This window comes from Myotis yumanensis, unplaced genomic scaffold (assembly GCF_028538775.1).
Source record: "Myotis yumanensis isolate MYYU_CA2020_CCGP unplaced genomic scaffold, mMyoYum1.0.hap1 SCAF_13, whole genome shotgun sequence".
NCBI lineage: Eukaryota > Metazoa > Chordata > Mammalia > Chiroptera > Vespertilionidae > Myotis > Myotis yumanensis.
In genome coordinates, this window is record NW_027223764.1 from 42,534,873 (window position 1) to 42,560,691 (window position 25,819).

At 52.7% G+C, this 25,819-nt stretch overlaps 1 protein-coding gene across 2 annotated transcripts in view; it reads left to right on the forward strand.

Annotated features, from left to right (window-relative positions):
• Positions 1-25,819, forward strand: part of CDH23 (cadherin related 23) — a 355,887-nt gene that overhangs the window by 53,130 nt on the left and 276,938 nt on the right. For both annotated transcript variants that reach the window (XM_070432922.1, XM_070432923.1), the window contains exons 3-5: positions 13,845-13,987; positions 14,678-14,725; positions 14,834-14,926. In XM_070432922.1, coding sequence (XP_070289023.1) covers positions 13,845-13,987; positions 14,678-14,725; positions 14,834-14,926 — 284 coding nt within the window. The remainder of the gene's footprint in view (positions 1-13,844; positions 13,988-14,677; positions 14,726-14,833; positions 14,927-25,819) is intronic.

Genomic DNA, 25,819 nt, shown 5'->3' on the forward strand with positions numbered 1-25,819 from the left:
TCTGCTGAAGGCTCAAGTTTGAGAACCACTGCCTTGGCCCAGCGATTCTCAGCTTGGCTGCACATCTTCATTACTCCTCCAGTAACACCATTCCATTGTGTAGTTTCATGTTAACATTGATAGAGATGCCATAGGAGCTTAACTCGTGTTTATGTCAATTAGCCTTTGGTAAAATTGGTTTCATTATCGTTCATTTCAGTAAAGTCACAGAACCTCTCAACAGCATTAAGTGAAGACTTAACTGTATAGCAAACACCGATGTCTGGGCCCTGTTCTAGACCAATGAATCAAGACAGAATTCTTAGGTGGTAGGGCTTGAGCATCTTTCTTTTTAGAAGCTCCCAGGTGGTGCGTATAGGAATCAGGTTGAGAGTCACTGCTTCAAAGCCATGAACTATACTTTTGAAAATGTTGGGATTTGGAAATGTTGAAACAGGAAGAGCCAACAGAGTAAAATTTTTTTCCCTTTTCCTGACCCGCCTGTGCTATTGGCCTCAGCCGAGTGTGCCTGGGAGCACCACCCATTTGAGGGTGTGGGGTCTTCTGAAGGAGCATCTTCAATCAGAAGCTGCCTTCCCCGTTAGTCAAGTGAAACCGTCACCTAGAGCAGTCATTGCCAGTCTTGCCTGCACGTTGGAACCACCTGGGGATTTAGAACTTTCCAGAGCCTCACTGTACCCTAGATCAGTTCATCACAACCTTGGGGTGTGGGACACGGGCACAGGTGGTTGAAAGCTCCAGGTGATCCCAAGGTGCTGACAAGTTTGGGAACCACTGACCTGTGGGTCTTCCTACATCATCGTTTCTTGGATTAGTCCAGAAAATTGAGGGGACCTCAGGGATCATCTAGATCAGTGATGGCGAACCTATGACATGCATGTCAGAGGTGACATGCGAACTCATTTTTTTTGGTTGATTTTTCTTTGTTAAATGGCATTAAATATATAAAATAAATATCAAAATATAAATCTTTGTTTTACTATGGTTGCAAATATCAAAAAATTTCTATATGTGACACGGCACCAGAGTTAAGTTAGGGTTTTTCAAAATGCTGACACGCCGAGCTCAAAAGGTTCGCCATCACTGATCTAGATCTTGATTATCAACTTGGGCTGCCCTTGGCAATCTTATGGGGTTTTTGTTTTTGTTTTAATTCCTGATGCTTGCTTCCCTCCTCAGAGACTCTGATGTATTTGGTCTGGGGGTACAGCTGGGCATCTGGGTTTCAAAAATGCCATAGGTGAATCTAACGGGCAGCCAGGCCTGGACCCGCTAGCTGGACTAAGGGACCCCATCATGAGCAGCAGAAGGAAAGGCCGTCTTGGAGATGGCAGCCTGTTGGCAGAGACTGGCCTGCTGTGGCTGCTCTTGCCCTCCCCACACGTTCACGTCCACACTGGGGGGCTGTGGTGATGGGGGACGTTAGCATGGCCTCTTTATGAGCTGGGGGAATGTGAGTGGTGACAGTCAGGGGGTGCAAGCTCAGGGCAGGAGGAAAGTGCCAGGGTCCCTCTGAGCTGGAAGGAGTCAGCACGTGCCTGCCAGTGTTTGGATAATCTCTTTGTGAGCCTTTAATGGCCTGCAGTGCTCTGTTTATTTTAATGATAATGTCAAGTTCAATTTGCCATCATTTTTTCACATTTCCTTTTGTAAAGTTAATTGAACAGTTCAATGAATTGAAAAGTTTCAGGAGGAGGGAAAAGAACGCCCACCCCTCTATTATCACTGTTATTAAATCTGATAACCACCACTTGGCTATCCTGGCCCCTGTGACAGGACTGCAGCCCCCGTGGGCCTGGGAGCTGCTGCAAGGACTCAGGAAGGTCAAACAGAGCATCCGAGAGCCCCTTTGTCCGTGGCCATGCGTGCTCCGGCTGCTGTGCCTGGGCAGAAAGCGCATGCAGTCTTCCCTGGACCCTGGCTGTTGGGCTTCGGAGCATCTCACCCAGATGGTAAAGCCCTGCTAGGCAGGCGGAGGCATCATGCCCTTGTCTCCTCCATAGCACCTACATAGTGTGTGGCCAGCAGAGTCATAATCTTACAGATATTTGAACTGGATGGGACCTTAATGTCCTGTTTCAACATTTCCAAATCCCAACATTTTCCAAAGTATAGTTCATGGCTTTGAAGCAGTGAATCTCAACCTGATTCATATACGCACCACCTGGGAGCTTCTAAAAAGAAAAATGGGAAGGATACTGGGGAGCCAGGACCAATCCGAGTCTCAGCTCTCCCACCCGTAGCTGTTAGCGGTGACGGTGGGTGAGTTACTGAGCCGCCCTGCCCTGCTTTCCCTTTTGTGGAATGAGCTTGTTGGCCTCATCAAGCATGCGAGTGTGTGGACAGATACACTCCCCGTCGCCTGCTCCCATCAGCTTTATGACCACAGCGCTCTTCCCTGCTGAACCCGGATGCATCCCGGTATCCTTCTCCACACATCGCCCCCGAAACCACGACCTGGGACTGGCATGCATACATGACCACGACCTGTTTGTCAAGCTTGGATGCGATTCTCCCCAAGGACCTCTGAGCCTTTACCATTGACATCAGTCCCTCATGGTGTCAGTGGGGAAAGGGAGGCTCAGAGGTCAATGACGCTCATAGTCACCAGTCATGGCTGAGTGCCAGCCAGTGGCAGCCTTGTTAGTTCTATGCCTGGCTGCTTCTCTCGGCCTTAGTAGAGGAAATTCACCAAGGCCACCTTCCTTTCGAAGCTTCTTTGGGTCTTTTGATCCCATGTCCCGATTCCTCAACTCCCTGATAGGATGAGGGGTGCTCATACTGGGGGGATGGGGGACTTGGGGTGTCAAAGCCTGTGAACCAGGTGAACAGTAGGAACACATTCTTCATCCATCCGAGCTCATACTCCAAGCTCATACTCATGCTTCTCAGAAAGGCCAGGAGGAGCGTGTGGCGTATGGCAGTGAAGGTCTGTCCACTGAATGTGAGCACCAGGAGGGAGGGGCTTCTGTCTGTTTTGTTCCTTGTTGTATCACCAGTGCCCAGAGCAGTGCCCAGGCAGATTGGGAGCTTGTCCAGTGAATGAAGGACTGTAATGGTGGCATGGGATTGGGAAGGTCACTGAACAACCTCTGCTCTGCCATGTGCTACTGTGTGACTTCAGGCAAGTAGCTTAACCTCTCTGTGATGCCTTAGGTTATAGGGGCTTAGAGCACATTGGTGTCTGCTACCAGGCTCGGCAGCCCTTGGCAGTGATGGCTCTTGTTTGCTATGCGGTGCCAGAAGCAGGGCAGCTTCAGGTTTCTGAGACTCGGGGCCGGGTCCCTCAAATATTGGTATTTAATGTCTGATCTTTCCTCTTGTGCTTTATTAATTTAAAACAACATTGGCTTCTATTCCTCACCACCAGAGCCTCCGAGTTTATGTCATCCTCCTCTGTTTAGTGTCTCCTGCTCTGGTGAATTAGCCTGTCCCTTTGGCCATCTGACACTCATGTGCCCAGGTGAGCCAACCATTCTCTCTCTGACTCTCAAGAGTAAATCACCATGTTGCTGGAACTCACCATGTGATGTGTGGGCTGTGGAAAGCCAGGGTGATGGAGGGGACCCCCCTACAGTCCCTGCCTCAAAAGTGCTCACCTTCAGGCCAGCTGAGTAACCCAGGGGTCCAGAGCAGCCTCAAATAGGAGAGGGACCTGGGGTCTTCATGGGGGTCAGCTTTGTGGGGCTAGCAGAAGGGCTCAAATCCTTGCTCTGCCACCTCCTAGCTGTATGACCTTGGGTAGGTCACTTTATTGCTGCAAGTCTTGGTTTTCTCAATGTATAGTGGGGACACTCACCCGTCTCCAGAGGCCATTGTGAGAAATAGATGAGAGAGAAGGACATCCATAGAGCATAGTGCCTGGTGTGGGGGCAGAACAAACTTTCCTCTACCCTCAAGGTTCAAATACACATGAGACAGATGGGCAAGAGAAAATCACCACATTTAAAACATTATTATGGGAACTCCGCATCCATGAGAGAAGCAGAGACCCCACGGGCAGGAGAGGTTCAGAGATAGAAAGAGGGATGTAGGTGTATAAGACATCCTGAGCTGAGATGAGGGAATGCGCCTTGGGGTTCAGAGGGTCCTTGCAAGATGAGAAGAAGAGCAGAGACGTTTAGTAAATAGAAGTTTCCCCTGCAATAGAGGTGGGTCAGAAGATTATCTACCTTCAGGTTCTTCTAGGTAGCCCTTCATGTTCTCTTGAGCCTGGAGCAGAAATTGCCTTTAGCTCAAAGCAGCCCGCACAGCACAGAAGCGCATCTTTGGTCGCCTTGCTCTGAACGCCCACAGGTGCTTAGCGAATGCTAGTCTCCTTTCCCTTCGGTCATGTGTCTCCTCCGGTGGACTGAGCTGCAGGAGCGAGGGCGTGCAGGTGGCCTTCGGTTTTGGAGACAGACAGCTCCCTTTATCCAGGGCCAGGGTTTTCTGATGAGGGTGTTGTCAGTGCAGGGCAGGGAGGCCACCTGCATCTCAGGAGATAGGGGTAGGGGCGAGATTTCACTCTGGCTTCCTCTAGGTCAGCGGTTCTCAACTTGTGGGTCGCAACCCCTTTGGTGGTCGAACGACCCTTTCACAGGGGTCGCTTAAGGCCATCCTGCATATCAGATATTTACATTACGATTCATAACAGTAGCAACATTACAGTTATGAAGTAGCAACGAAAATAATTTTATGGTTGGGTCACAACATGAGGAACTGTATTTAAAGGGCCAGAAAGTTGAGAACCACTGCTCTAGGTGCATGTAGGCAGGGTCTAGGACACCAGGAAAAAAGTTCCCCTGAGGTCAGATCAAGTTCAAGATCCAGGGTAACTAGAGGGAAGGAGCCTGACTGAAGGCAGGAGAGCGGGAAGCGGGAACCTAAGACAAATGAGATTATTCCCAGGAATCAAGGCACTTAACTGGCCTGTCTTATCCCAGAGGAGAGACAAATGAGATGCAGGCTCCAAGGCCAGCCCAGGCTCTGGGGGCTCATCCCCGGGGAGAGGGGAGGGCAGGAGCACCTGGCTCTGGCAGAGACCAGGTCAGAGCAGCCAGGCCCCTCCGGACTGGGAGGAGGAGGGTGGGTTTCCCTCCTGATGGGGGTGGGGGACATGCAGAAGGCCTGATGCCATTGGGGAGCAGGAATGGTTAGTCTCAGAAAGACCTGGTCATAACCCCTGACCTGTAATCTGGAGTTGAGGTTGAGGCCTGCCATCTGCTACCCCTTGGCTCAACTCACCAATGAGCAGCCCCATCTCCCAGCAGCCATCTCCCAGCCAGGACCTCTGACGCTCCCTCTGCAAAATGAGAAGGAGCTTTTCTTTTTGGTTCTCTCTTTAGCCATAACTAGTCCCTATTTCTGAGCTTGCCTGTAGACTTCAAGCCTGACTCTCTCCCTCTGAAAGGCCCTGAGCCTGATGGGGAAGAGCTTGGCCCTAGATCCTTGGCCCCTGGGTAGGAAGGGAAGCAAATCAGGGCTGATGTGAAGTCCTTTGAGGTCACCCTACAGAAAGTTTGTTCTCACATGCCTGTTAGGATTGATTAGTCGTGACTGCATGGAACCCAGTGCTGTGAAGGTTTCTGAGGTGGGATATAGGTCTGATGATCAACAGAAAGGGGAGCTGTGATTGATTAGTAATGTCTGCATGGGCAAGGCATGACCTACCAGCTGGTTGGCCTCAAGAGAGGTGCAGTCCTTAATCCTAGAGGGCTGGGAAGATTTGCCAAGCATGTCCCAGAACGGCAGTCTCCACCTTCCAGGGGTGATGGTCTCTCCCTGCTGTGCAGAGGTACAAACAACGGATCAGGGAGCACAGAGAAGAGAGAACGGTGTGACCGAGGTGGCGTTTGAGGATGACTGGGATTTGCGAGGCAGTGAGAGGAGGAAGGGTCTTTGAGGCTGAAGGAGCAGCAGCAGCGCAGGTGTAGACGCTGTGGTGTGCTGGAGGGCTGAGAGCAGTCTGGCTGGCTGAGCCCAGGGCTGCCATGAGAACGTGCCAGGGAGCCGAGGGAGGTCAGGCAGGAGCAGCATTGGCCATCATGGTAAGGAATTGGGTTTTAATTCTGTGGGAACCGTGGGGGAGTGGGAGGGCCTAAGGGGGTGTGGCATGGCCAGAGGTCTGCTCTAAGAAGATGTTTCTGCAAGGAGTAGGCATAGTGTATTCTCCTTACCCTTCCTTCATTCTGTAGGACCCTCTTTGTGTTTGGGGAACAAACACAGCTTTCAGCCTTCCCCCACCCAGAAAAAGTAGCAAGCCTTGCAGCCTGCTACTGCCCTGCCTGAGTTTTGGCCCACCCCTCGTCTAGCAGCCAATGATTCAGCTCTCCAGGAGCACACGAGGCAGCAATCCCGGCAAATAACAACAATAATAATAATAACGGTCATCTCGGCGATCAGCGTGGGCCCAGCAGGGTTGCAGGGGAAGCTGTGATTGTCCACCCCTTGCCTGGAAGATGGATGTAGCCTGCTGCTCAGGGACTGAGGCCACCATGGGAGGGACACGTTGCCAATCCTCACCTCTCAGGAGCATTTGCAGACCCCTGAGCAGATCCCATTCCACCCTGAGCCCCTGGACTCCAGGACAGGGTATCCTGTCCCAGGCTGAGCTACTGGGCCTCCTGAGGGAGTGCGGGGCCAGTTCCTTAGAGACTGGGGCTCAGCCAGTGCCCAGCTATTATTCCGCCTGCATCCGAAGCCAAGTGCTCCTGCTCGGGCATTATTAGGCTTTGATTAGCCAGGCTTTTTCCTGTCCATTAGTGTACATAATTAAGAATTAACTTGCTATACTCTCTCCTCTCGTCGCGGCTCAGAGAGTTTCATGACTTTTGGAGGCTGTCTTCTTTGAACACCTCCGGGCAGTTGGCAGGATTCATTCATTTCCCCACTGACTGTGTGTGGGTGCCTCAGGGATGCCAGCCCCTAGGTTAGCTTAGCGATGCACCTAGTGAATAGGGAACATGACAGGCCAGGCCGCTGCCCCAAGGTCTTGAGAGAGGCAGTCAGCAAATCATGTGAATAAACAAGACCAGCCCAGGGAAGGGAGGGCTGTGAAGACAGTGCCTCAGGGTGCGGGGCACAGAGAGACAGATGCCTCTTCAGATAGATTCCGTGTGATCCAGTGTAGGAGGAAAGCCTCTCTGAGATGGCCATTCTTGGTCTGAGAGAGGAATAGGGAGCAGCGTGTAGTGACAGCAGATTGGAGCATTCTTAGCCCAGCCAGGGCAAAGGCCCCCAGGCAGCCGCCAATGGTTCAGGAACAGAAAGAAGGCCATGGGGCTGAGAAAGGTAAGCCTGGGGAGCCTGTAGGAGAGCCAGTGGGAGGTGTGTGTGGTCCTGGGCTAGGACTTTGGACATGATTTAAGGTTTTCTTTGTTTTTTGTCTTTAATATGTTTTTATTGATTTCAGTGAGGAAGGGAGAGGGAGAGGAGATCAAAACATCCATGATGAGAGAGAATCATTGATTGGCTGCCTCCTGCACGCTCCCTACTGGGAATCGAGCCCCAAACCCAGGCATATGCCCCAACTGGGAATTGAACCTTGACCTCCTGGTTCATAGGTCAACGCTCAACCACTGAGCCGCACTGGCCAGGCAAATTTTGATTTTTTAATTGTAAACTACACATATAACATAAAATTTACCATCATAACCATTTTTAAACGTGCGGTTCATTCGTGTTAAGTATGTTCACATTGTTGTGCAACCAGCCTCCAAAACTTTTCATCTTGCAAAACTGAAACTCTGTGCCCATAAAACAACTCCTGTTGCCACTTTCCTGAGCCCCTGGCAACTGCCCTTCTATTTCCTGTCTCTCTGAATTCCAGGGAGGTGGAATCATGCAGTATTTGTCTTTTTGTGACTCACTTATTTCACTTAGCAGCATGCGAAAGTTTCATCCATGTTGGAGCACGTGTCAGGATTTCCTTCCTTGTTTAGGCTGAGTAATATTCCATTGCATGCACATACCACATTCTGGTTACTCATTCCATCATCCAGGGGCACTTCGGTTACTTTCACCTTTTGGCTATTGTGAGTAATGCTGCTGTGAACATGGTTGTACAGCGATTTCAGTTCTTTATTTTTTAAAATATATTTTATTGACTTTTTTACAGAGAGGGAGAGGGATAGAGAGTTAGAAACATCAATCAGCTGCCTCCTGCATGCCCCCTACTGGGGCTGTGCCCACAACCAAGGTACATGCCCTTGACCGGGATTGAACCTGGAACCCTTCAGTCCGCAGGCCGATGCTCTATCCACTGAGCCAAACCTGTTAGGGCCGATTTCAGTTCTTTAACGTTCCACTTTCCACCCATGAGGTTAGGCTGGGGCCAGCCTGGCCTGGCTTGGCACACAGCGGAAGGCTAACTGGCCGCACTGGGTAGCCCTTCCCTGTGAGGGCAGGGAGGCGAAAAGCAGTGAGCCCTCCTGCAGCCCTATTGAGCCAAGAGCCCTAAGGCTGAGCTTTTAAATCATCCCGAGGCCCGAGGAGCTTTCCTTTGCATCTAAAATGTGAGCCATAAACCAGGCTGCCGTACAGGCAGTTCTCACCTGTCCAGTTGTTTACGGCCAGTGCCCTCTGATTGTTTGATGCCTATACTGTGCCCGTTGTCAAATATTTGAATATCATTCTGCCATAAACAAGTTTCAGGACTTCCAAACCTGGCTTATATCAGAGTTTCTTGCAGGAAGAGTAGGGACTACTGTTTATAAGTTAACATTCTGGGCTCCCCTCTACCAGCCAACTGCGTCAGTGGGGCCTGGGAATCTGTATTGTAACAAGCTCCCTGGATGAGTCTGATGCCAAGGTCTTAGGGAGCGTCTCATGTGGGTTCCCCCAGAAGCAGACCTTGTGATGAGGACCCAAGTACAAAGAGTTTATTGGGGAGAGAATTCCAGGAAACACAGGTGGGGAGTGAGGACCTGAGACAAGGAAGGGGAGGGAGCCATACAGATGCCTATCAACCGCGTCACCAGAGTGAGAACTGGAGCTGAGTCCCATTGGGGTCACTAAGAGCCGGCGTAGAACACGACCTCTGAGCCAACCCCTGAGAGGTGAGGGAGTGGCGGGGGGGGGGGGGGGGGGCGTTTATCCACAGTCTTCGTTGGTCATTCCTTGAGTGCTGCCCCCAGGGACAGTTCCCTGGCACTTCTGGTCTGTCCTGTGGATGCCTGGAGCAGTAGCGATGGTGAGAGCCCCAGGCCGGCAGTGGGAGATTGGGCAGGTGTGTGTGATCATGGTTATGCAAGTCATGGTGGGCGTGGTGCCAACAGCACCCGCTCTGCGGTGCTGTCCAGCTCCCATCTCTCCCCATGCAGGGGGCACCGTGCCCCTGCGAGTCGCTGATTATCCTCATACGGCCTCATCCATTACTGGTAGAAATGTAAATGGGGAAACTGCTGTGGAAAACAATGTGGTGGTTCCTCAATAAGTTAAACGTAGAATTACCATAAAACTCTGCAATTCCACTCCCAGGCTGATACCCAAAAGAACTGAAAGCAAGTGTTCCAATAAAACCGTGTCCACAGATGTTTATAGCAGCGCTGTGCACAATACCCAAAAGGTGGAAACAGCCTGAATGTCCATCCGCTGATGAAGGGATAAACAAAATGCGGTATATCCATAGAGCCATGAAAAGGGAGCAAGTACTCATACATGCTACAACATGGATGAACCTTGGAAACATATGCTGAGTGAAAGAAGCCGGACACAGAGACCACATATGACTCAAAATATCCAAACCAGGCTGATCCATAGACAGACAGAGGGTTAGTGGTTGCCACGGGCTAGGAGAGGAGGATGGGGGAATGTCTGCTTAATGAGTAGGGGGTTTCCTTTTGGGCTGATGAAAATATTCTGGAAACACATTGTGAATTATACAGTTTACATGACTTAAATGATACATTTATTTGTATTTTACCACAACAAGGAAGGAAGGAACAAACGAACTCTAGGTGCTGCCCAGCCTGGGTTGCAGGGTACACTGCCTGTTTCTCAAGTGCGAAACAACCCCAGAGTGGCACGTGTACTCCAGGTCGCACGGTCAGGGAGGGGTCTCCGGAGGGGCTGCTTCTCTGTGCCTTGGGCTGCAGTTGGGCCCCTCATCTTGGCCTCGTTTCTGTAGGAAGGGTACAGCAGAGGTTGCTGGGAGCTGCCCTGATGGAAGCAAGGCCTCCGTCCTGGAGACAGAGCTACGCCCAGCGTCTGCAGAGTGGCAGAACAGCGCTGGCAGGGGAGATGTGCCCAGCTGGAAAATTGCAGGGCGTCTTGTCTTAAATATAATATTAAATCGGTACCTTTAATTAGTACACTTAGAAAAGGTCACTAGCAATTACCTGGGACACAAAGAAGGCGTGAGCAGGCACGAGCCGTGGAGAAACCGAAAAGGACCATTTTGAGCAGCACATAATTGAGGGGAAAATGGATAAAAGTCCAGGAAATTACAGGGTGGGTGACAGCAGCTGATGGCCCCATATCTGTCCTGCCCAGTCCCCCATCCCCCTTTCTTGGGAGGGCCTGAGCTTCGGGCCTCAGAGAGCCATTTGGGATATTGGGCCGAGTAGTGCGATCTTGGCTGGAGGGCCAGTGTGGCTTTCCCAGAATCCCATTGGCTGGCCGGAAGCTTGGCCCCATACACCTCCTGGGCTGAGCCCTGAAGGAGGTTGGCAGGTGAGGTGTTAAGTCCAAGGGGGCTGCCATGGCTTGGTTGTGCACTGTGGATAAGCAGGGCCCTGATGGGCCTCCGTTTCCTCATGTGGATTTCCCCAAGGTATCGGGAAGTAACTCAGTGTTCCACAAACTTTGCCACTGAAGGACCCTTGAGGGTGATGAAGAGGAAATGTGTATCCCTGGAAGTCTGGGGGAGATTGAAAAGTCTTTTTCAGTTTTCAGTTGTGTCTTTAGAAATAAATTAAGTGTCACATTGTGTTCCCAATATGTTCCCGTTTGCTTTAGTGTAAAAAGCTGCTTGTCACCGAGCAGCACAGATGCTTTGGGAAGATGTGCTTGGTTTCTCTGTGACTTCACATACCCCCTCCTTCCTCATCTAGAAAGAGCACTGTACCAGGAGTCTGAAAGTCTGGAAACTTGGGTTTGGGTCCTGACTCTGTTGCTCATCATCGTACTTTAGGAAAACTGCTAAATACATTTAGCTTCTCCATCTTTAAAATGGGAAGATTGGGTTCCCCCAAAAGTCTCTCAGGTTGTTTCAACTCTGTTCCCTGATTTCATTCCTCCTTCTCCCACTTCTCACCTCCTCCCAGCATCACCTGCTTCTCACCTCCTGACATCACCTTGGACGCTGCCATGTCCTGCCCTGCTATGTGACCATGGAGAGACGGTTTTGCCTCTCTGGGCCTCAAGTTCCTAATCTGTAGAATGGGTATAGTGATGACTATCAAACAGAGCTGCTGGGAGGAATTGTGAATGGGCCTGGCACATCATAACAGTCCAATGGTTGCCCCATATCTTCTTTTTTCAAGTGCTGGGCTTCCAGTTAAGGCAGGGGTGGGGAACCTTTTTCTGCCAAGGACCATATGGCTATTTATAACATCATTTGCTTAATGTAATTCACTTAATATAAATTTATGTTGCTATGAAAAAAGCTTCTAGATTTGTTGAACTTTGAGTCCCGCCTGTAGTTGCCTTGGCAGGGCCAGAGCAAATGATTTCGAGGGCCTTCTATGGCCCATAGGCTGGATGCTCGCCACCCCTGAGTGAGGGGTTTGATAGGGTCACAACTTGAAGCCCTGAATCTTCAGTTCACAGACCTAGTGTTGAGAAGTGTAAAGTTGTGGTAACAAATGTGGACTCGGCCCGAGTGCCCAGCTCTGCCGTTCGTAACTTTGTGGTTGTTGTAAATTACTTAATTACTCCTTGTTACCTTACCAATTAAATGGGGAGAGTAACAGTAAGGTCTGAATTATATAGTACACGGAAATCCTTTAGCCCAGTGTCTGGAGTGTGGTTCGTGTTCAGAAATGTTAGCTATCATTGTCATGTTGGAACTGTCCTTTTCAAAATTCGCCTAGAAAACCTCATTCGTGTTCTTTTCTAGATAACATTCGCAGAGTTTGGAATCCCTCCTTACTTATTAGCTTGATCATCTAGAGCTACTCAATAAATATGAGAGTCGGTATTTGCGGAAAAGTGTCTATCCCATTGTATAGGGTAAACTGAAGCTTTGAAAGAAATGATTTGCCCAAGGCCATGGTTCTAATTTAATCAGTCCTTTGAGAGTCAGATGAAGACTATAGACCAGTGGTCCTCAACCTTCCTAATGCCGCGACCATTTAATACAGTTCCTCATGTTGTGGTGACCCCCAACCATAAAATTATTTTCGTTGCTACTTCATAACTGTAATTTTGCTACTGTTATGAATCGTAATGTAAATATCTGATATGCAGGATGTATTTTCATTGTCACAAATTGAACATAATTAAAGCATAGTGATTAATCACAAAAACAATATGTAATTATATATGTGTTTTCCGATGGTCTTAGGCGATCCCTGTCAAAGGGTCGTTCGACCACGAAAGGGGTCGCGACCCACAGGTTGAGAACCACTGCTATAGACTGTCTCTGCACAAATGACACTGTCATCCTGCAGACTCCTAATAGTTTGCACACTTCCTGGGGGTATGCGGACCTCCTGAAGCTAAGATGACCAGATGATCCAGTTGCTTGGGACCTCCTGGGTTTAGTATGTGCTCTGCCTCCGTCCTGGACACACCAGGGTGGTTGGTCAGCCTATCGAAGGCTGCTTGGGGGTGGTGGTGTAGGGGCTGTGACCCCCGGAGATGATACCTTGCACTGGGACTTCTTAGGCTGCCTGTAGGCCAGGATCCTGGTGCTCACAGTGAACTCTGGCCCGGGCTTCGTTTCCTGGTGAAGGGTGACACTCGATCTTTTTCTTGGGAACAAGAACTAGATCTTGCCACCCAGTGCTAGACGGGAGTTCCTGGAGGCTGGGAACTAACCTCTGTGTATCCAGTGCTTACCACAAGCCAGCACCTAGTCACTGTCGAAAGAATGGCAGGTTTTGTAAAATATCCTGAATTAGAAAGGTTGCTTCCATTTGCAAAAGACTAAAATCCAGCTCAGTTGACTCAGGCAGGAAAAAAAAAGGTGTGTGCGCGTGCGCGGGGAGAGGGGAGTTATTAGTTCATATAGCTGGGAAGTCCCAAGGATGGAGCTAATATCAGGCACCGCTGGCTGCAGACCCTCACACCATCAGGAATCTCTCTCCATTCACAATTTGCCTCTGTTTTCCTCCTTGTTGGCCTTTTCTCAAGTAGGCTCTTCCTGTGTGGTGCCAAAGAAGGCTGCCAGCAGTGCCACTTTAGCAACCCCAGTGGCAGGAAAGCTCCTCTTTCTCAATAGTTCCAGCACAAGTCCCAGGGTTAGCTTTGATTGGCTAGCTTGGGTCACATGCTTATCCCTGAGCCAATCATTGTGACCAGGAAGATGGAATGCTCTGATTGGCTAGGGCTGAGTTATGTGCCCATCTTGGCACATTAGAATAGGGAATTTGGGCCCCTGTTCTCATCTGAGCCACTTGGAGAAGGGAGCCTCCAAATTAAAATTAGAAGGGAGGGGGGCAGGCAGAAGTCACAGCTTTCCATGACACACCCAGAACATGGCAAATGCTGTTTTCCTGTTATAGGCATGTACACACTGTGACCTGTGGCCAGGGGAGCCTGGGTCAGAGCCCAGGACACATGACGGCTTGCAGTAGTCAGTGTCCTGCCGGGGATCACTTGGGCAGCTGCTCCTACTGGGATTCAGCGACCTGAGCAAGGTGTGAGGAACGGACTGACCTCCTCTTTGTGCCTTCTGCTTTCCCCCTTGGACACTCCAGGTTCCTCTGTGACCCAGTTGCTGGCCCGAGACATGGACAATGACCCGCTGGTGTTTGGCGTGTCTGGTGAGGAGGCCTCCCGCTTCTTTGCTGTGGAGCCTGACACAGGAGTGGTGTGGCTCCGGCAGCCACTGGACAGAGAGGTATGCCCTGCCCAGACCCCTGCCTCAGGCCTGTCCTGGAGGGCAGGAACAGACCCTGGGGGAGGATGGGTCATCACCTCTTAGGGGTGTTCCTCTGAGGCCCCATCCCGACCCTGAAGCAGCATCTTCCTGCCTGAATGGGGTCCCTCTTCAAGAGGCAGCGCTGATGTCTGGACTTGGGGTTGGAATGGGGTTGGGGGTGTTTCCAAGTGAAGGGCAACATTGGGTAAGCAAGAGGGACAATGATCCTGGGCTCATCCCCTGTAGAATGGGGGCTCCATGGGGTATATAAGTCTACTCCTGCCCCAACAAATGTCCCCCTAAAGGACACAGAAGTGGATGACTCTGTAGCCCTTAGCAAATTAAGGTAAGAGCTTGGACAAAACCCCCAACCCCCTTTCTCCTTACATTTGAGGAAGTGGCTACAGAAGTGTCTAGTGACTTGTTCAAGATCACACAGCAGTTTAAAGGCAGAGTCCACATTAGAACCCGACTCTTGACTTCCAATCTTTTGCTCTTTTATGGGAAGAATCCCTATTCTGAACCTGCTTCCCCAACCCAAGGGACAGTGCTTGTTTTTTAGGGAAGCCTTTGTGTACCCAGTCCCAGACCAGCCCCACCAGGGCTCAGGACCTCAGCACATCAGCACACCTTTCTAACTCCCCTCCCCCTCCCTTTCCTTTCTTTCAGACCAAATCAGAGTTCACGGTGGAGTTCTCCGTCAGTGACCACCAGGGGGTGAGTATCCCCGGAAGCCCCTGCTGCCCTGAGAGGATTGTTCTGGGCCCCTTGGGTGGAAAGAAGCTAGAGGTCAAAGCCAACACTGACCCCCCCTTCTCTTGCCAGGTGATCACGCGGAAGGTGAACATCCAGGTCGGGGACGTGAATGACAATGCGCCCACATTTCACAATCAGCCCTACAGTGTCCGCATCCCTGAGGTAGGAGCCACTGGGTCACACTTGGGGCACATTGGGGACCTGCTGCTGGGAATGGGGTGAAGAGTCAGCTGGGGCAAGGGCATGTCCACCCTTCCTCTTCTGCCCACACCTCAGCTCAGGCATCTGCCTGGGCAGGTTGAACACCTCTGAGGGTATGAGCCCATCTGCTGTCTAGGAGAGTGGGTTGGTGGGAGTCTCATGCCGAAGAAAGGACCAGCCCCACAGCTCCAGCTAGAATCAGGGACAAGACAGAGGTTAGGAGGGACCGGCGTTGTGCCCTCTTTTCTTCCGGTCAGAGCCAGTGGGGGCCGTGGGCAGGTGGGTTAGCAGCCCCAGGCCTTCCTGATGTTCCAGGAAGGGACTTGCCCTGGTCCTGTGATCGCCTGCTGTCCCCCTGGCCCTTGGCTCCTTTGGGTGGTCTGTGTACTCTGAGCGAGTTTGCATGAGTGCATGCGTGTAAAACCAGGCATTGCTGGTAATTGAGAAGTACAAATTATCGCATTACAAACGGTTCGTTAATGAATTGGCTGCTGGCTCACACGGCACCAGGATTCTCACTGCCTGTTGTCCCTCTCCCCAGTGGCTGGTGGCAGTCTTCTGGGCTGGCAGTTAGCGATTCAGAGACCTTGAAGGTGGTGGGTATAGAGCTTCCAACTGGACGTCCCTCAGGCCTGTCTTCAGGGCTCTGGTTGGGGCAGCAGCAAGGGGCTGAGGTGGGGATGATGGGAGATGGAAGCCGCTGGAGGGAAGCAGGTTGGCACCGCGGCATTTGAGTCCTAGCCCCTTTGTGTTGGATCAGGTCATTGGATCAGGAAAACTGGAAGAGTCTTTAGAAAATATCTGTTCGGTTTACAGATGAGAAAGCTGAGGCTCAGAGTGGTAGAGTGACTTGCCCAACGTCACACAGCTTAGATGTGCCTCCTGACTCCCAGCACAGCCTCGGATTCCCTCAAGGACGAGGAGACCTTGTTTCATGCCCCTCAAGTTCTTGTTTCTGGCCCTTCTTGCTCAGCTGTGAGCCAAGGGTCCTTTGCTTATGCCAGACAGAGAGAGGTGAGAACAAGTGTGCAGGTGGGGACATAACAGAGGCTCCCACGCTCAGCCCCTGGTGGGGCAGGACATAATCAGGGAGAGCCCACGGCCCCCAGCATGGGGTATGGTGCCCTGAGCTGTGGCCGGCATGCCTGGGACTGCAGCTTGGCTCCGGGCCCCCTCTCATTTGGAAGCCTCCCTAATTTAATTAAGGGTCTCTACGTGCCAGCCTGCACTACAGGCCCGGGCTCGGAAACCAAGGGCACGGCTCGGAGTTAATGAGCCTTGGACCCATTGCTCAGCTGCCATCCTGACAGGCATGGCTGCCCCCTGCCTTCCCTCACAGGGCAGCAGGCAGCAGCGATGGCAAGAGGACAAGAGGTCACAGCCCTCCTCCTCAGCCCTGGGCGGGGGCCAGCCTTCTTCTCTCCCTTGCCAGGAGGTATGACCTCCAACACCACCCTGTTGGAATCTCCTGGGATTCTCCAAGGCCTTTGCCTCCAAGGAGAGAGCCGCTTCCATCATTCATTTGTTTAACAAATATTTATTGAGTGTCTGCTGTGGGCTTGGCCCTGTGCCAGGCTCTCACTGCACGGAGACACGGGAGGCCAGAGGGATGGGCAAGGACGGGAGCCAAACTAGCAGCAAGAGACCTTCGGCTCAGCCCCGGCTCTGCTCCCAGATTGCTGGGTTTCTTTGGACATGTCACTTAACCTCTCTGGACACAGCCCTCCTATCTAATAAAAACAGAAGAAAGGCAGGATAAAGTGCCCATCTGATGAGGAAAGGGTGCACCGAGACGGGCCAGCTGCAAGGACACACAGTCCTTGGACGAAGGCCCGCATGGTTTACTTGCTCACGTGTAAATATCCCTGGGTCACTTTGCTGGCCTGATACTCGATCTAGGATGCCCAGTGTGGCCAGTGGGGATATGGTGTCAGCTGGGTGGAGGCCGGGCCACTCCTGACCTGAGATGGCTTGGCACTGGCCAGTCCTTGCCTGGTGTGGTCACCTGAGCTAGAACTTACTGTCTGACTCAGCCCCCAACTTGGGTACCAGCAAAGGACCTGCTGACCCCTGGCCTGGAGTTGAGGCCAGGGCCTCCTGTTTGCACTGAGGTTACCCTGGAAACCCCAGGCTTCTGCCCTTGAGAGGGGTGATTTGTGGCAGAGGCCTTGCAGTGTTGAACAGAGTGAGAATGCACACTAGAGACACAGGGGAGCACTGTAGATCCTGTGGTGCATCAGTGCTAAGGGGTTGCCAGTGATCAGAGAAATCTCAGCAGGCTTCCTGGAGGAGGAGGTGGGTTTCAACAGAATCTTGCCAAGGTGAGCAGTAGAGCTCCTGTGTTGTATCGTGGGAAGAGGGAGACTAGAGGTCAAGACACCTGGGCTCTAGTCCTGACTGTGCTAACACTGGTTGGTGGGATTCTGGAACTGTCACTGTCCCTTTGCTGGCTTCAGTTCCAATGGCTGTTAAACTAGGGCGTGGACCAGGCTAACATCCATGATCTGAGGGTGAATCTGGTAGGAGAAGCCCCTTACTTTCCCTTGGGTGACGGCAGAGAAGCCCCAGTGGCTGCCTGCCTGCTCTCAGCTTCTCTCTGGCCGTCCCAGCCACCTGCACCGTATCCCTTACCTTCCTGTCCTCCACTTTCCCCAGCCCTATGGGCCCTGATAGATTTGGATCTGTTGTGCTCAGAATCCAAGGATAGGCATGGGAACAGGTTACCAGGAGCCAAATTCTGTGTCTGCATAGGAAGAACTTTCTAAATAAGACCTGCCCCACATTCTACTCCCCTGCCCTCCTGAGGATGCACTGAGCTCCCCAACCCTGGAGTTACGCAGGCAGAAGCAGGAGCACCATGTGTTTCAGAAGCCATTCGGTACTGTTTGAGAAGTGAGGAATCGGAGGGTCCGAAACACACCAGATCAGAATTTCCAGGGTGTGTTTAGGAGGCGTACAGGGCGGGCAATTGTAGGTTTAGAGTCATGAGTCACCAAAGCAGAGAGTTTATTCTTCTATTGTTATTTATTAATATTGTGCTGTTTTCCATGCGAATGACTGTAAACCTGATTTTGCTCCTCCCTGTATTCCTGGGCCCCTGCAATTATGAATCAGTAGTTTGGGGCGAGCTGGCCTGGGAAGCTGCGTGTTTCACAAGCTGCCCCGGTGACCGCGAGCCCTGGAGGATGACCTCCGGAGCCCTCCCCGCCGAGGGTTTCTGAGAGGTCCTGGGGCAGCCTGTCTGTGAGGGGAACTTCCAGCCTGTCCATAGCTGCCTGGAGACATGACCCGTGGGGACCCGTGTCCTCGGGTCTGGAATAGGAGTGAGTGGGAGGCAGGTCAAGGCCGGGCACTGCCCCTTTCCTGGGAGAAGCTCACCTGCCCCTGCCCCCTGCCCCCTGCCCCCTCTTCCTCTGGAAGCCCTGCCCTGGCCTTCGGAGAAGCCAGGCAGGTGTGTTTGGGTTTGTTTGTTCTCGTTCCCCTCTTGCCCACCCCTCTCCCCTCACTAAGCTGTTCTCCGTGTAATTATCCATTTTATCAGGGTGAAAGGCCCTGCAATTCACTTGTCGAAGCCCTAACGAGGCAGCGTGGATGCTTTCAAGTCCGTAAAGAAAAGGGAAATCCTGCTAGAATTGGCAACTTAATTCACCAAGCCAGCCTCGACAGACCTCATTAAGTCCCCGTGTATTCATTTCAGGCTAATGGCTGTCATGCTGACTGCTGTTTGATTTGCTGTAATAGACTTTTATGTCGTTCCAATTTGCTCAAACGTGTTTGCCTGTGTCTGTGCCCAGCAGTGCTGCTTCAGTACCTCCGCTTGGGTGCGTGCCCGCCTTGCTGACCTTCAGCGCTGCCCCATCCCGTCCTGTCCCTCCCCTCCTGGTGCCACGCTCTCAGCCCCCCAGGTGTGCCCCGGGGAGCTGCCCCCGGAGCCAGGGGGGTTTGGGCTGGAGGATGGATGTGAGTTAGAAGTCAGACGATGCTAGGTGGCTCCTTGAATCAAGGATCAAGGATCGCCTTTGCAGTGTCAGGGATGGCCATGTCCTTGAAGTTCTGACAAGTTCAGCTGGGCTGTCGAGGCCTTTATCCATCTGGCCTCAACCTACATTCCCCAACTTACCTTCTGGTAGTCCTCCACCCGAGCGCCCGTGTCAGCCCAGGGGTCAGTTCCTTGTGTCTGTCTGTCTCTCTTTTCTCGCACTGGCACACACACGGTACTGTTCTAAGAAGTACTGGAGTGTTTTTCTTCTCCCAGCCTAACCCAATTCTGCCTGTCCGTCAAAGCCCAGATTGATCCATCTGCCCTGAGCCACTCAATTTTTTTTTAATGAGCACCACAAGCATCTGTCGGATGTTCGGCCAGGGAGCAGGGCCCAGGGATTCCAAGCTGACCTGAACATTCAGGGTAGAGAAAAAGGACTCTGCCTTTTGCCAGCTGCGCCACTTTGGGTGGCGACTTAACCTCTCTGGCCCCAGCTTTCTTATCCATGAGATGGACCGTGTTTGCCTTGTGGGGTCTTTGTGAGAGCGGGACAGATGCGGCAGGACAGGCCCTTAGCCCCGTTTGCGGCTCATGTATAGGCAGTAAAATGCTGGTGGTTAAGACTACCATCCTCGGAGAAGGTACTTTTATAGAGAGAACAAGTGAGTGGATGTCCAGCTACATCTAAATGTATTGAAAGCCAGCATAGCGGAGGGTGTGCACAGCGGGTGGAAGGACTGTGGAAGGAATGGCCGGGCTGTACACGGGGGCTGTTGATGTGGGACCTTACAGGGTGAATGGAGTTTGTTCAGAGATTACGATATCTCTGAATATCATGGACTTTCTGAGATCCTTTAGCCTCTGTTCCTATAGTGGAATTTCCCAAAGAGGCAAGTGAACTCTGCCCCCTGACGAGAGATCCTGTCGAGGAGGGACAGTAGCTATGTGTGTGTGTGTGTGTGTCCCGCGTAGGTGCCCACTGTTACCTCGTGGAAATAAAGCTGGGCTGGACGCGTGCTCCCTGGGTCCCTGCTCAGCTCTGTGACAGACGGGTCCTGCATAGATCTTTGTCACTGGTGGCTTCAGATGACCAGCTCTGAGGTAGGGATGAGGCTGGAGGAGGGGAGGGGGGCAGCTGGGACAGGATGACAGTGGCCTTAGAGATTGCGTGTCCTTGCCTGAGCCTCAAAGCTGGCTGGGGGTCAGGTCAGACCCCGAGCGCAGGCCGTCTGACCTGGGCCCCACTAGGCCGCACCATCTCTCCACGTCACTTAACAGGGACAGATAAACGTTACTTATTCCCTGCACCTCCTTCATAGGGGTGGGGAAGCAGGGAGAAGAGTATTCTAGGTGATCATTTGTCAGTGAAAAAAAATAATTGATTTCTAAGATAATAATAATACGTTGATGTTGTTGCTATTATTGAGAGTTTCCTCTGTGCCTGACACTGTGCTTTTCCTGTGGGGACTCACCGAGCCTAACCACCACCTCATGGTAGTCACAGGGTTATTCCCGGGCGATGGAGGTGGGCATGGAGGCAGAGAGGTTTCTTGTCCAAAGCTAGTCAAGAATGGAGCCAGGATTAGGAGCCAGGTCTGGTTATGTGACTTTGGGCAGGTAGTTTCAATTCTGTGGAACTGATTACCCCTGCCTCGCAGAATGGTTGTGAGGATGAAAGCAAAGGGGACCATGTATGGGTAAGTGCCCAGTGAATGGTCATGGCCATAGTTGTTGTTTGTACATCTCTCTCTCCTGCCAGACTGAGCTTGATCATCTGTGTGTCCTCGGCACCCAGATGGGGGCCTGGCCCATGGACGGGGACTTCACAAATGGGCAGAGCACTGCTGCTCTCTCTGCCCCTGGGAGGGCGGACAGCAGGAGCCTTTCTGCAAAGTACTTTGCCCCCGCCAGCTTGCTTCCCCAGGCAAGGGGCCCTTTACTGCTCACTATCCAGGGTGGCGGGAAGGAGTAGCCAGGCCTGGTGCTGCGGGGAGAGGGTGCTCATACACGGGCAACCCCACCTCCACCCATATCCACACTGCACTTTCCTCCCCGCACACCCCAGAGCTAATTGCTGGTGCTCACTGGTGCCCTCTGTTGCCCACCATTCCTGAATCTCAGCCATGCCATATCCTGTGCCGTGGGCATGTGGGGAGCCTGGGAGTGGTGGCCAGGCGAGGCCCAGAGCATGCAGAGATAGACTTGGCCGAACTTATTAGCACCTGCTGGGCTCAGCAGCAGTGCCCCGAGCTGTCCTCCTCGAAGCGTGCCCATCAGACGCTGAGTGACTTATAAACTGCATCCTCAGGTTGCCGCAAGAGGTGGGGTACGGGCGGCTCCCACTGACTCGTGCCTGCTGTTCCCCCAAGGTGTCAGCTCTGCTCATGAGAGGGTCGGCTCCCTTGCCAGGAACGGCAAACCCTTGACAGGCCATAATAATTTATTCCTCAGGGCCATGGTGCCTGGTGCCCCCCTCTGCTTCTATAACCACCCGCCTATTGATCTGGGAGAGGAAGACCAATAAATCATCTCAGGGGCTCTGGATCCTGCTGGCCAGAGCCAGAGCAATTGTTCTCCCACGGCGGCAGCCCCAGGCCATGTCTCTGTGCCCCTGAGAGCACCCTGAGGTGCTTGTGTCTTCTCTGGTCTCCTCCCACTGTCTGTCGGCAACTGACGAACGCCTCCTCCCTCACAGCAGGCAGGCGCATAGCCTGCAGCGGCCCGGACTGCGAGCTTTGGGCTTGTAGCAGTGGAGTGACATATGCACATGGGCAAAGCAACAGGGCCACCTGTTTGCTCATAGTTTTGCAGTGTTGTGTGCCTGTGTGGCTGTGTGTGCATGTATGAGTGTCGGTGTGTGTGTGTGTGTGTGTGTGTGTACTTATTTAAGTGATATCATCTTCTCTATATCCGAGTGTGTACTCCATCTTTCATTTGTCCTATGACAGCCCTTTAAGTTAGGGGAGAATTGTTCTTCCATTTTAGAGATGAGAAAAACGGAGGCCAAGACAAGTTCACTGATGTCTCCAAGTCCCTCAGAGTCAGATATGCTTGCAACCAGAGCCATAGTCTTGTTCTTCCTTGTTTTCAGCATTTTTGCATGTGTCCTTTTGCAACTTTCCCGTGGCCTGCTTGGAATTTCCCCAAAGTTGCAGGGATGAGGCTTTGAGGCAGCCAGGATAGGGGACGCTGGGCCTTGTGCTCGGGCTAAGGACGGTCACACACACCCTTACGCAGGCTGCCGGGGTCCGGTGGAGAAACGTCACTCAGAGCTCACGCCCACTCTCTAGAGTGAGGACCACCCGGGTGGTCCGGACCCAGCCATGGGCATTGTGACACCCTTTCCTTGTGACCTTCAAGGTCAGGTCACTCCCAGAGGCAGCCTCTAAGATTTTGGTCCCCGAATGTGCACACAACATTGCTCCTGAGAAATAGGAGACTCACGGACATGGGTACGTGCCATCCTGCTGCCTGCGGGAAGGTTCAACATCCTCCTCCTGGTCTCAGGAGTTCAGGAGAGAATGGATGGGGCCCCACAAAACCAGGGCCAAAGAGCTCAGCTCAGAGCCACTCCGCAGCTCCTTGCTCCCTCCTGCACCCCATGGAGTGAAGCCAAGTCCCCCAGGCCCCCGTGAACCCCGCAGCACGTCCTCATCCCATGCCCGTGGGCACGTGGTCAGGGCTGGGGTGTCCTCCTCCACCCTCACCATGCGGATAGAGGACAGCGCGGGAGCAGAAGAGTGATGGAGCCCAGATGTAATGAAAATTGCTATTTTGTTTGAACGGTAAGAGTGTTCTTAATTACATCGGTTTCCTCACCGATTCTGGCGGGGAGTCTTCGGGGACCCATATAATTCTATTGCAGTGACTGCAGGAGCCTCTGCCATGAATATGAAGCAGGGGACTGAGTGTGGAGCGTTCCCTGCATTAGCGGTTCCCTGGCACGCGGAGGGACACCTTGTATTGTGCCCCCCCCCCCCTTAAATAAACGCGCTCTAAATGGAAGGAGATGATAGCTGCCGGCTAGAGGTTCCTGCTGCATTGTTGAGCTGTCAGCCTCACGTTCATCTGTCCTCTTTCAGCTCTCTCTCTCTTAAAGGATCCCCTTCCCCAGTGGTGGGGCTTGTGGAAGGAAGGATGCAGGTCTTCTGCCTGAACCCCCTTTTCTCCAGGCCGTGGGGTCTCCTCAGACACAGGGTGGGGGGCAGGCTTAGGAACGGATGGTTGAAGAAGGCCCCGTGCAGCAGGACCGGCTTTGACTTCTCTGCGTGAGGATCTGAGCCACTGCCGTTCGTGCCTCCTGCGGCGCGGTGTGGTGGAGCCATGCACACAAGCTCCAGCTTCAAATGGGGAGGCCGTGAGCAAGGATGATTAGCCTCTCAAGAGCCTCAGTTTCTCCATCTGTAAAATGGAGAGACATCGGGTTGTTGTAAACGTTTTACTGTGAGAGCACGTGTATGAAGCGCCACACACAGGGTAACTGATTGGCAGTCCGATGGTTACGAAAAGTTCTTGGAGAGCTTTGAGAAAGTTGATTGAAGTCCCCGGAACTTAACAGGTAGGCTCTGTTGCTGAGAACTGGTTGGTTGATGTTGGGGTATTAGTGATCAAGAAGCTTATAGTCCAGTAGGAGATAGGCAACATGTGGAAAGTGACAAAGGGGAAAAAATAAAACTAGAGCCACCTAGAAATAATTAATAATAGACCGAGAGCATTCCAAATGGACTCCTTAAAACTGATACAAGAGGGGCCGTCAGGGTGCCTTAGTCTAACCACACATTCTGTAGAGGTTAACAAAACCTGAGGGGGTAAACAATTTGCCCCAGCTCCCCAGTAAATCAGTGGCAAACCAGTGAAGACGGGAAGCAATCTGGAAGGTTCTCAGGGAATGGTTTCTGGAACCCACAAGGCTGGGCTGAAGGCACATGCCAGATGTCTAGAACTGGGGTGAGAGTGGGGGTGGGAGGGGTGGCGGTGCTGGCTCCTGGGCTCCTGCAGCCCCTCCAAGAGCAGCAGCCTGATCGGCTGCTCCTCGGTGCAGGGCACAGGGCCCACGCGAGCATGTCAGCGGCCATCAGCCTGCCCTGCTCTTTCTCCTGTTCGCAGGGGCTCTGGGCTTTTGTCTCAACTCCTCTACTTACCCGAACAAATTCAATTATTGTCAGAACAGCTGGGGGACTGGCCTGGCAGCCCCGTGACATTGAGGCCCCCCCCCCCACACACACACAATTGGCTTGTTTTGACGTGTTTGCAGGCTGCCTGGCCCACCTTGTTTTCAACCAGGAGGGGGGATACGGGGGAGAGACAGAGAGCTCTGGGTTGATGGAATTATTATAATTTCTCTGATTCCTTAGCAGCCTTTAATTACTTTGCAACTTTGTGGCGCTGGCTGGAAGCCGGGAGGGGCTGGGCTCTCCCCTCTTGATAATAACCTTAAGTGGAAGCCTCCTGTCTGTCTATTAAAAAGCCCACTCTTCTCTCCAGGGGCGATCGTGCAGCCGAGAGATTTCGCCCAGGCCGTAATCACTAGGTACAATGTAATCGTCCTGCTCACGGTCTTCATCAGTCGGACAGCCCACCTCCCAGCACCGGGACTGCCGGCCTCGCAGAGTCGATGCCCAGCCACGTCCTTGTCCAGGACGGTCACGGGCTCAGGCCGGTCCCCCTCCCAACCCTGCCCCTGAGAGGGAATGGCACAGAGGCCTCTGCCCTGACCCCTCCCCCTTGAGGTGCCTCCCATTCCCAGCACAAACCCTGCGTGAGAGAAATCCAGCCGTGTGCCTGAGGCTCTGAGCACCAGGCTTTCCTGTCTCCCTGTCCGCCATCCTCACTGCAGGTGTTCCCTTTCCTGCCACTGGCCTTTGTTCATGCCCAGCCCTCCCATGCTCTCACCCCAGCTCACTGCGCCACCTTCCTTCCCACCATTGAGCCAAACCCTAGTCCTCCTTCCTCAGAACATTCCGTGGGAGAGGCCCGGGTTGGTTGGTCCTCTCTGCTTCCGTTCTACAGACAAGATGGCATCAGGGAAGTCAGAAGACTTGCCAAGTTGTTCCCTTCGGAAGTAACCGACCGGCTGGGACCTAATCCCAGGCCCTTCACTCCGTCTCTCTCCGCTGGCCCTAAGGCTCAGGCCTCCTCCGCCCCGGCCTTTGGAGTGGCTCCTACACCAGCTCCATTCACTGTGGCTGCTACACCTCACTCCCCAGCCACCCTCTGCCTCCTGACCTTGGCCTGGCCTTTCAGGAGTGGCCCCAGGTTTTGGGTGCTGAGCTTGCCCTGGGCTGGCTGAGCCGGTGGCAGCCTTCCCTTCTCTCACCTGTCTGTACACTTCAGCCAGTTAGGGTGGGGGGAGCTCTAACCTGGAGAAGGCCAGAGCCCCACCATCTGGGGCTGGCAGACTTGGGCGAGTCGCTCTCCCCTTCCAGGGCTCAATGCGCCCCTCTGTTAAATGGGACTGGTAGTCCTCGGCCTGTCCACCCCATCATGGGGACCAAGGACAGGACAGACAGGAAGGCCTGGAGCTTAGCGCCTCACACGAGCGGGACAGGTGAGCCCCTGGGGTGTTTTCTCCAGTGCCTCCCACTCTGGGTTCATGTGTTTTCTTTCTTGGGAGGGGGAGGGGGTCTGTGCCTACAGAGAAGTGAACAGTCGTAAGTGTTCAGGTTTATGGGTTATCGCAAAGCGACCACATTCGTGCAGCCACACCTGCCTCACGACACAGAGCCTCCCCAACACGTAGCCGCCTGGTGACCCTCCCATCCCTCCTCAGAGGGCAACCACTATCCCGGCTTCTAACCCCATGGATCACGTCTGCCCGTTTTTGTTTTATTATATACATAGTGTGATTTTTAGTATCACCTAAGCCCCTGGAA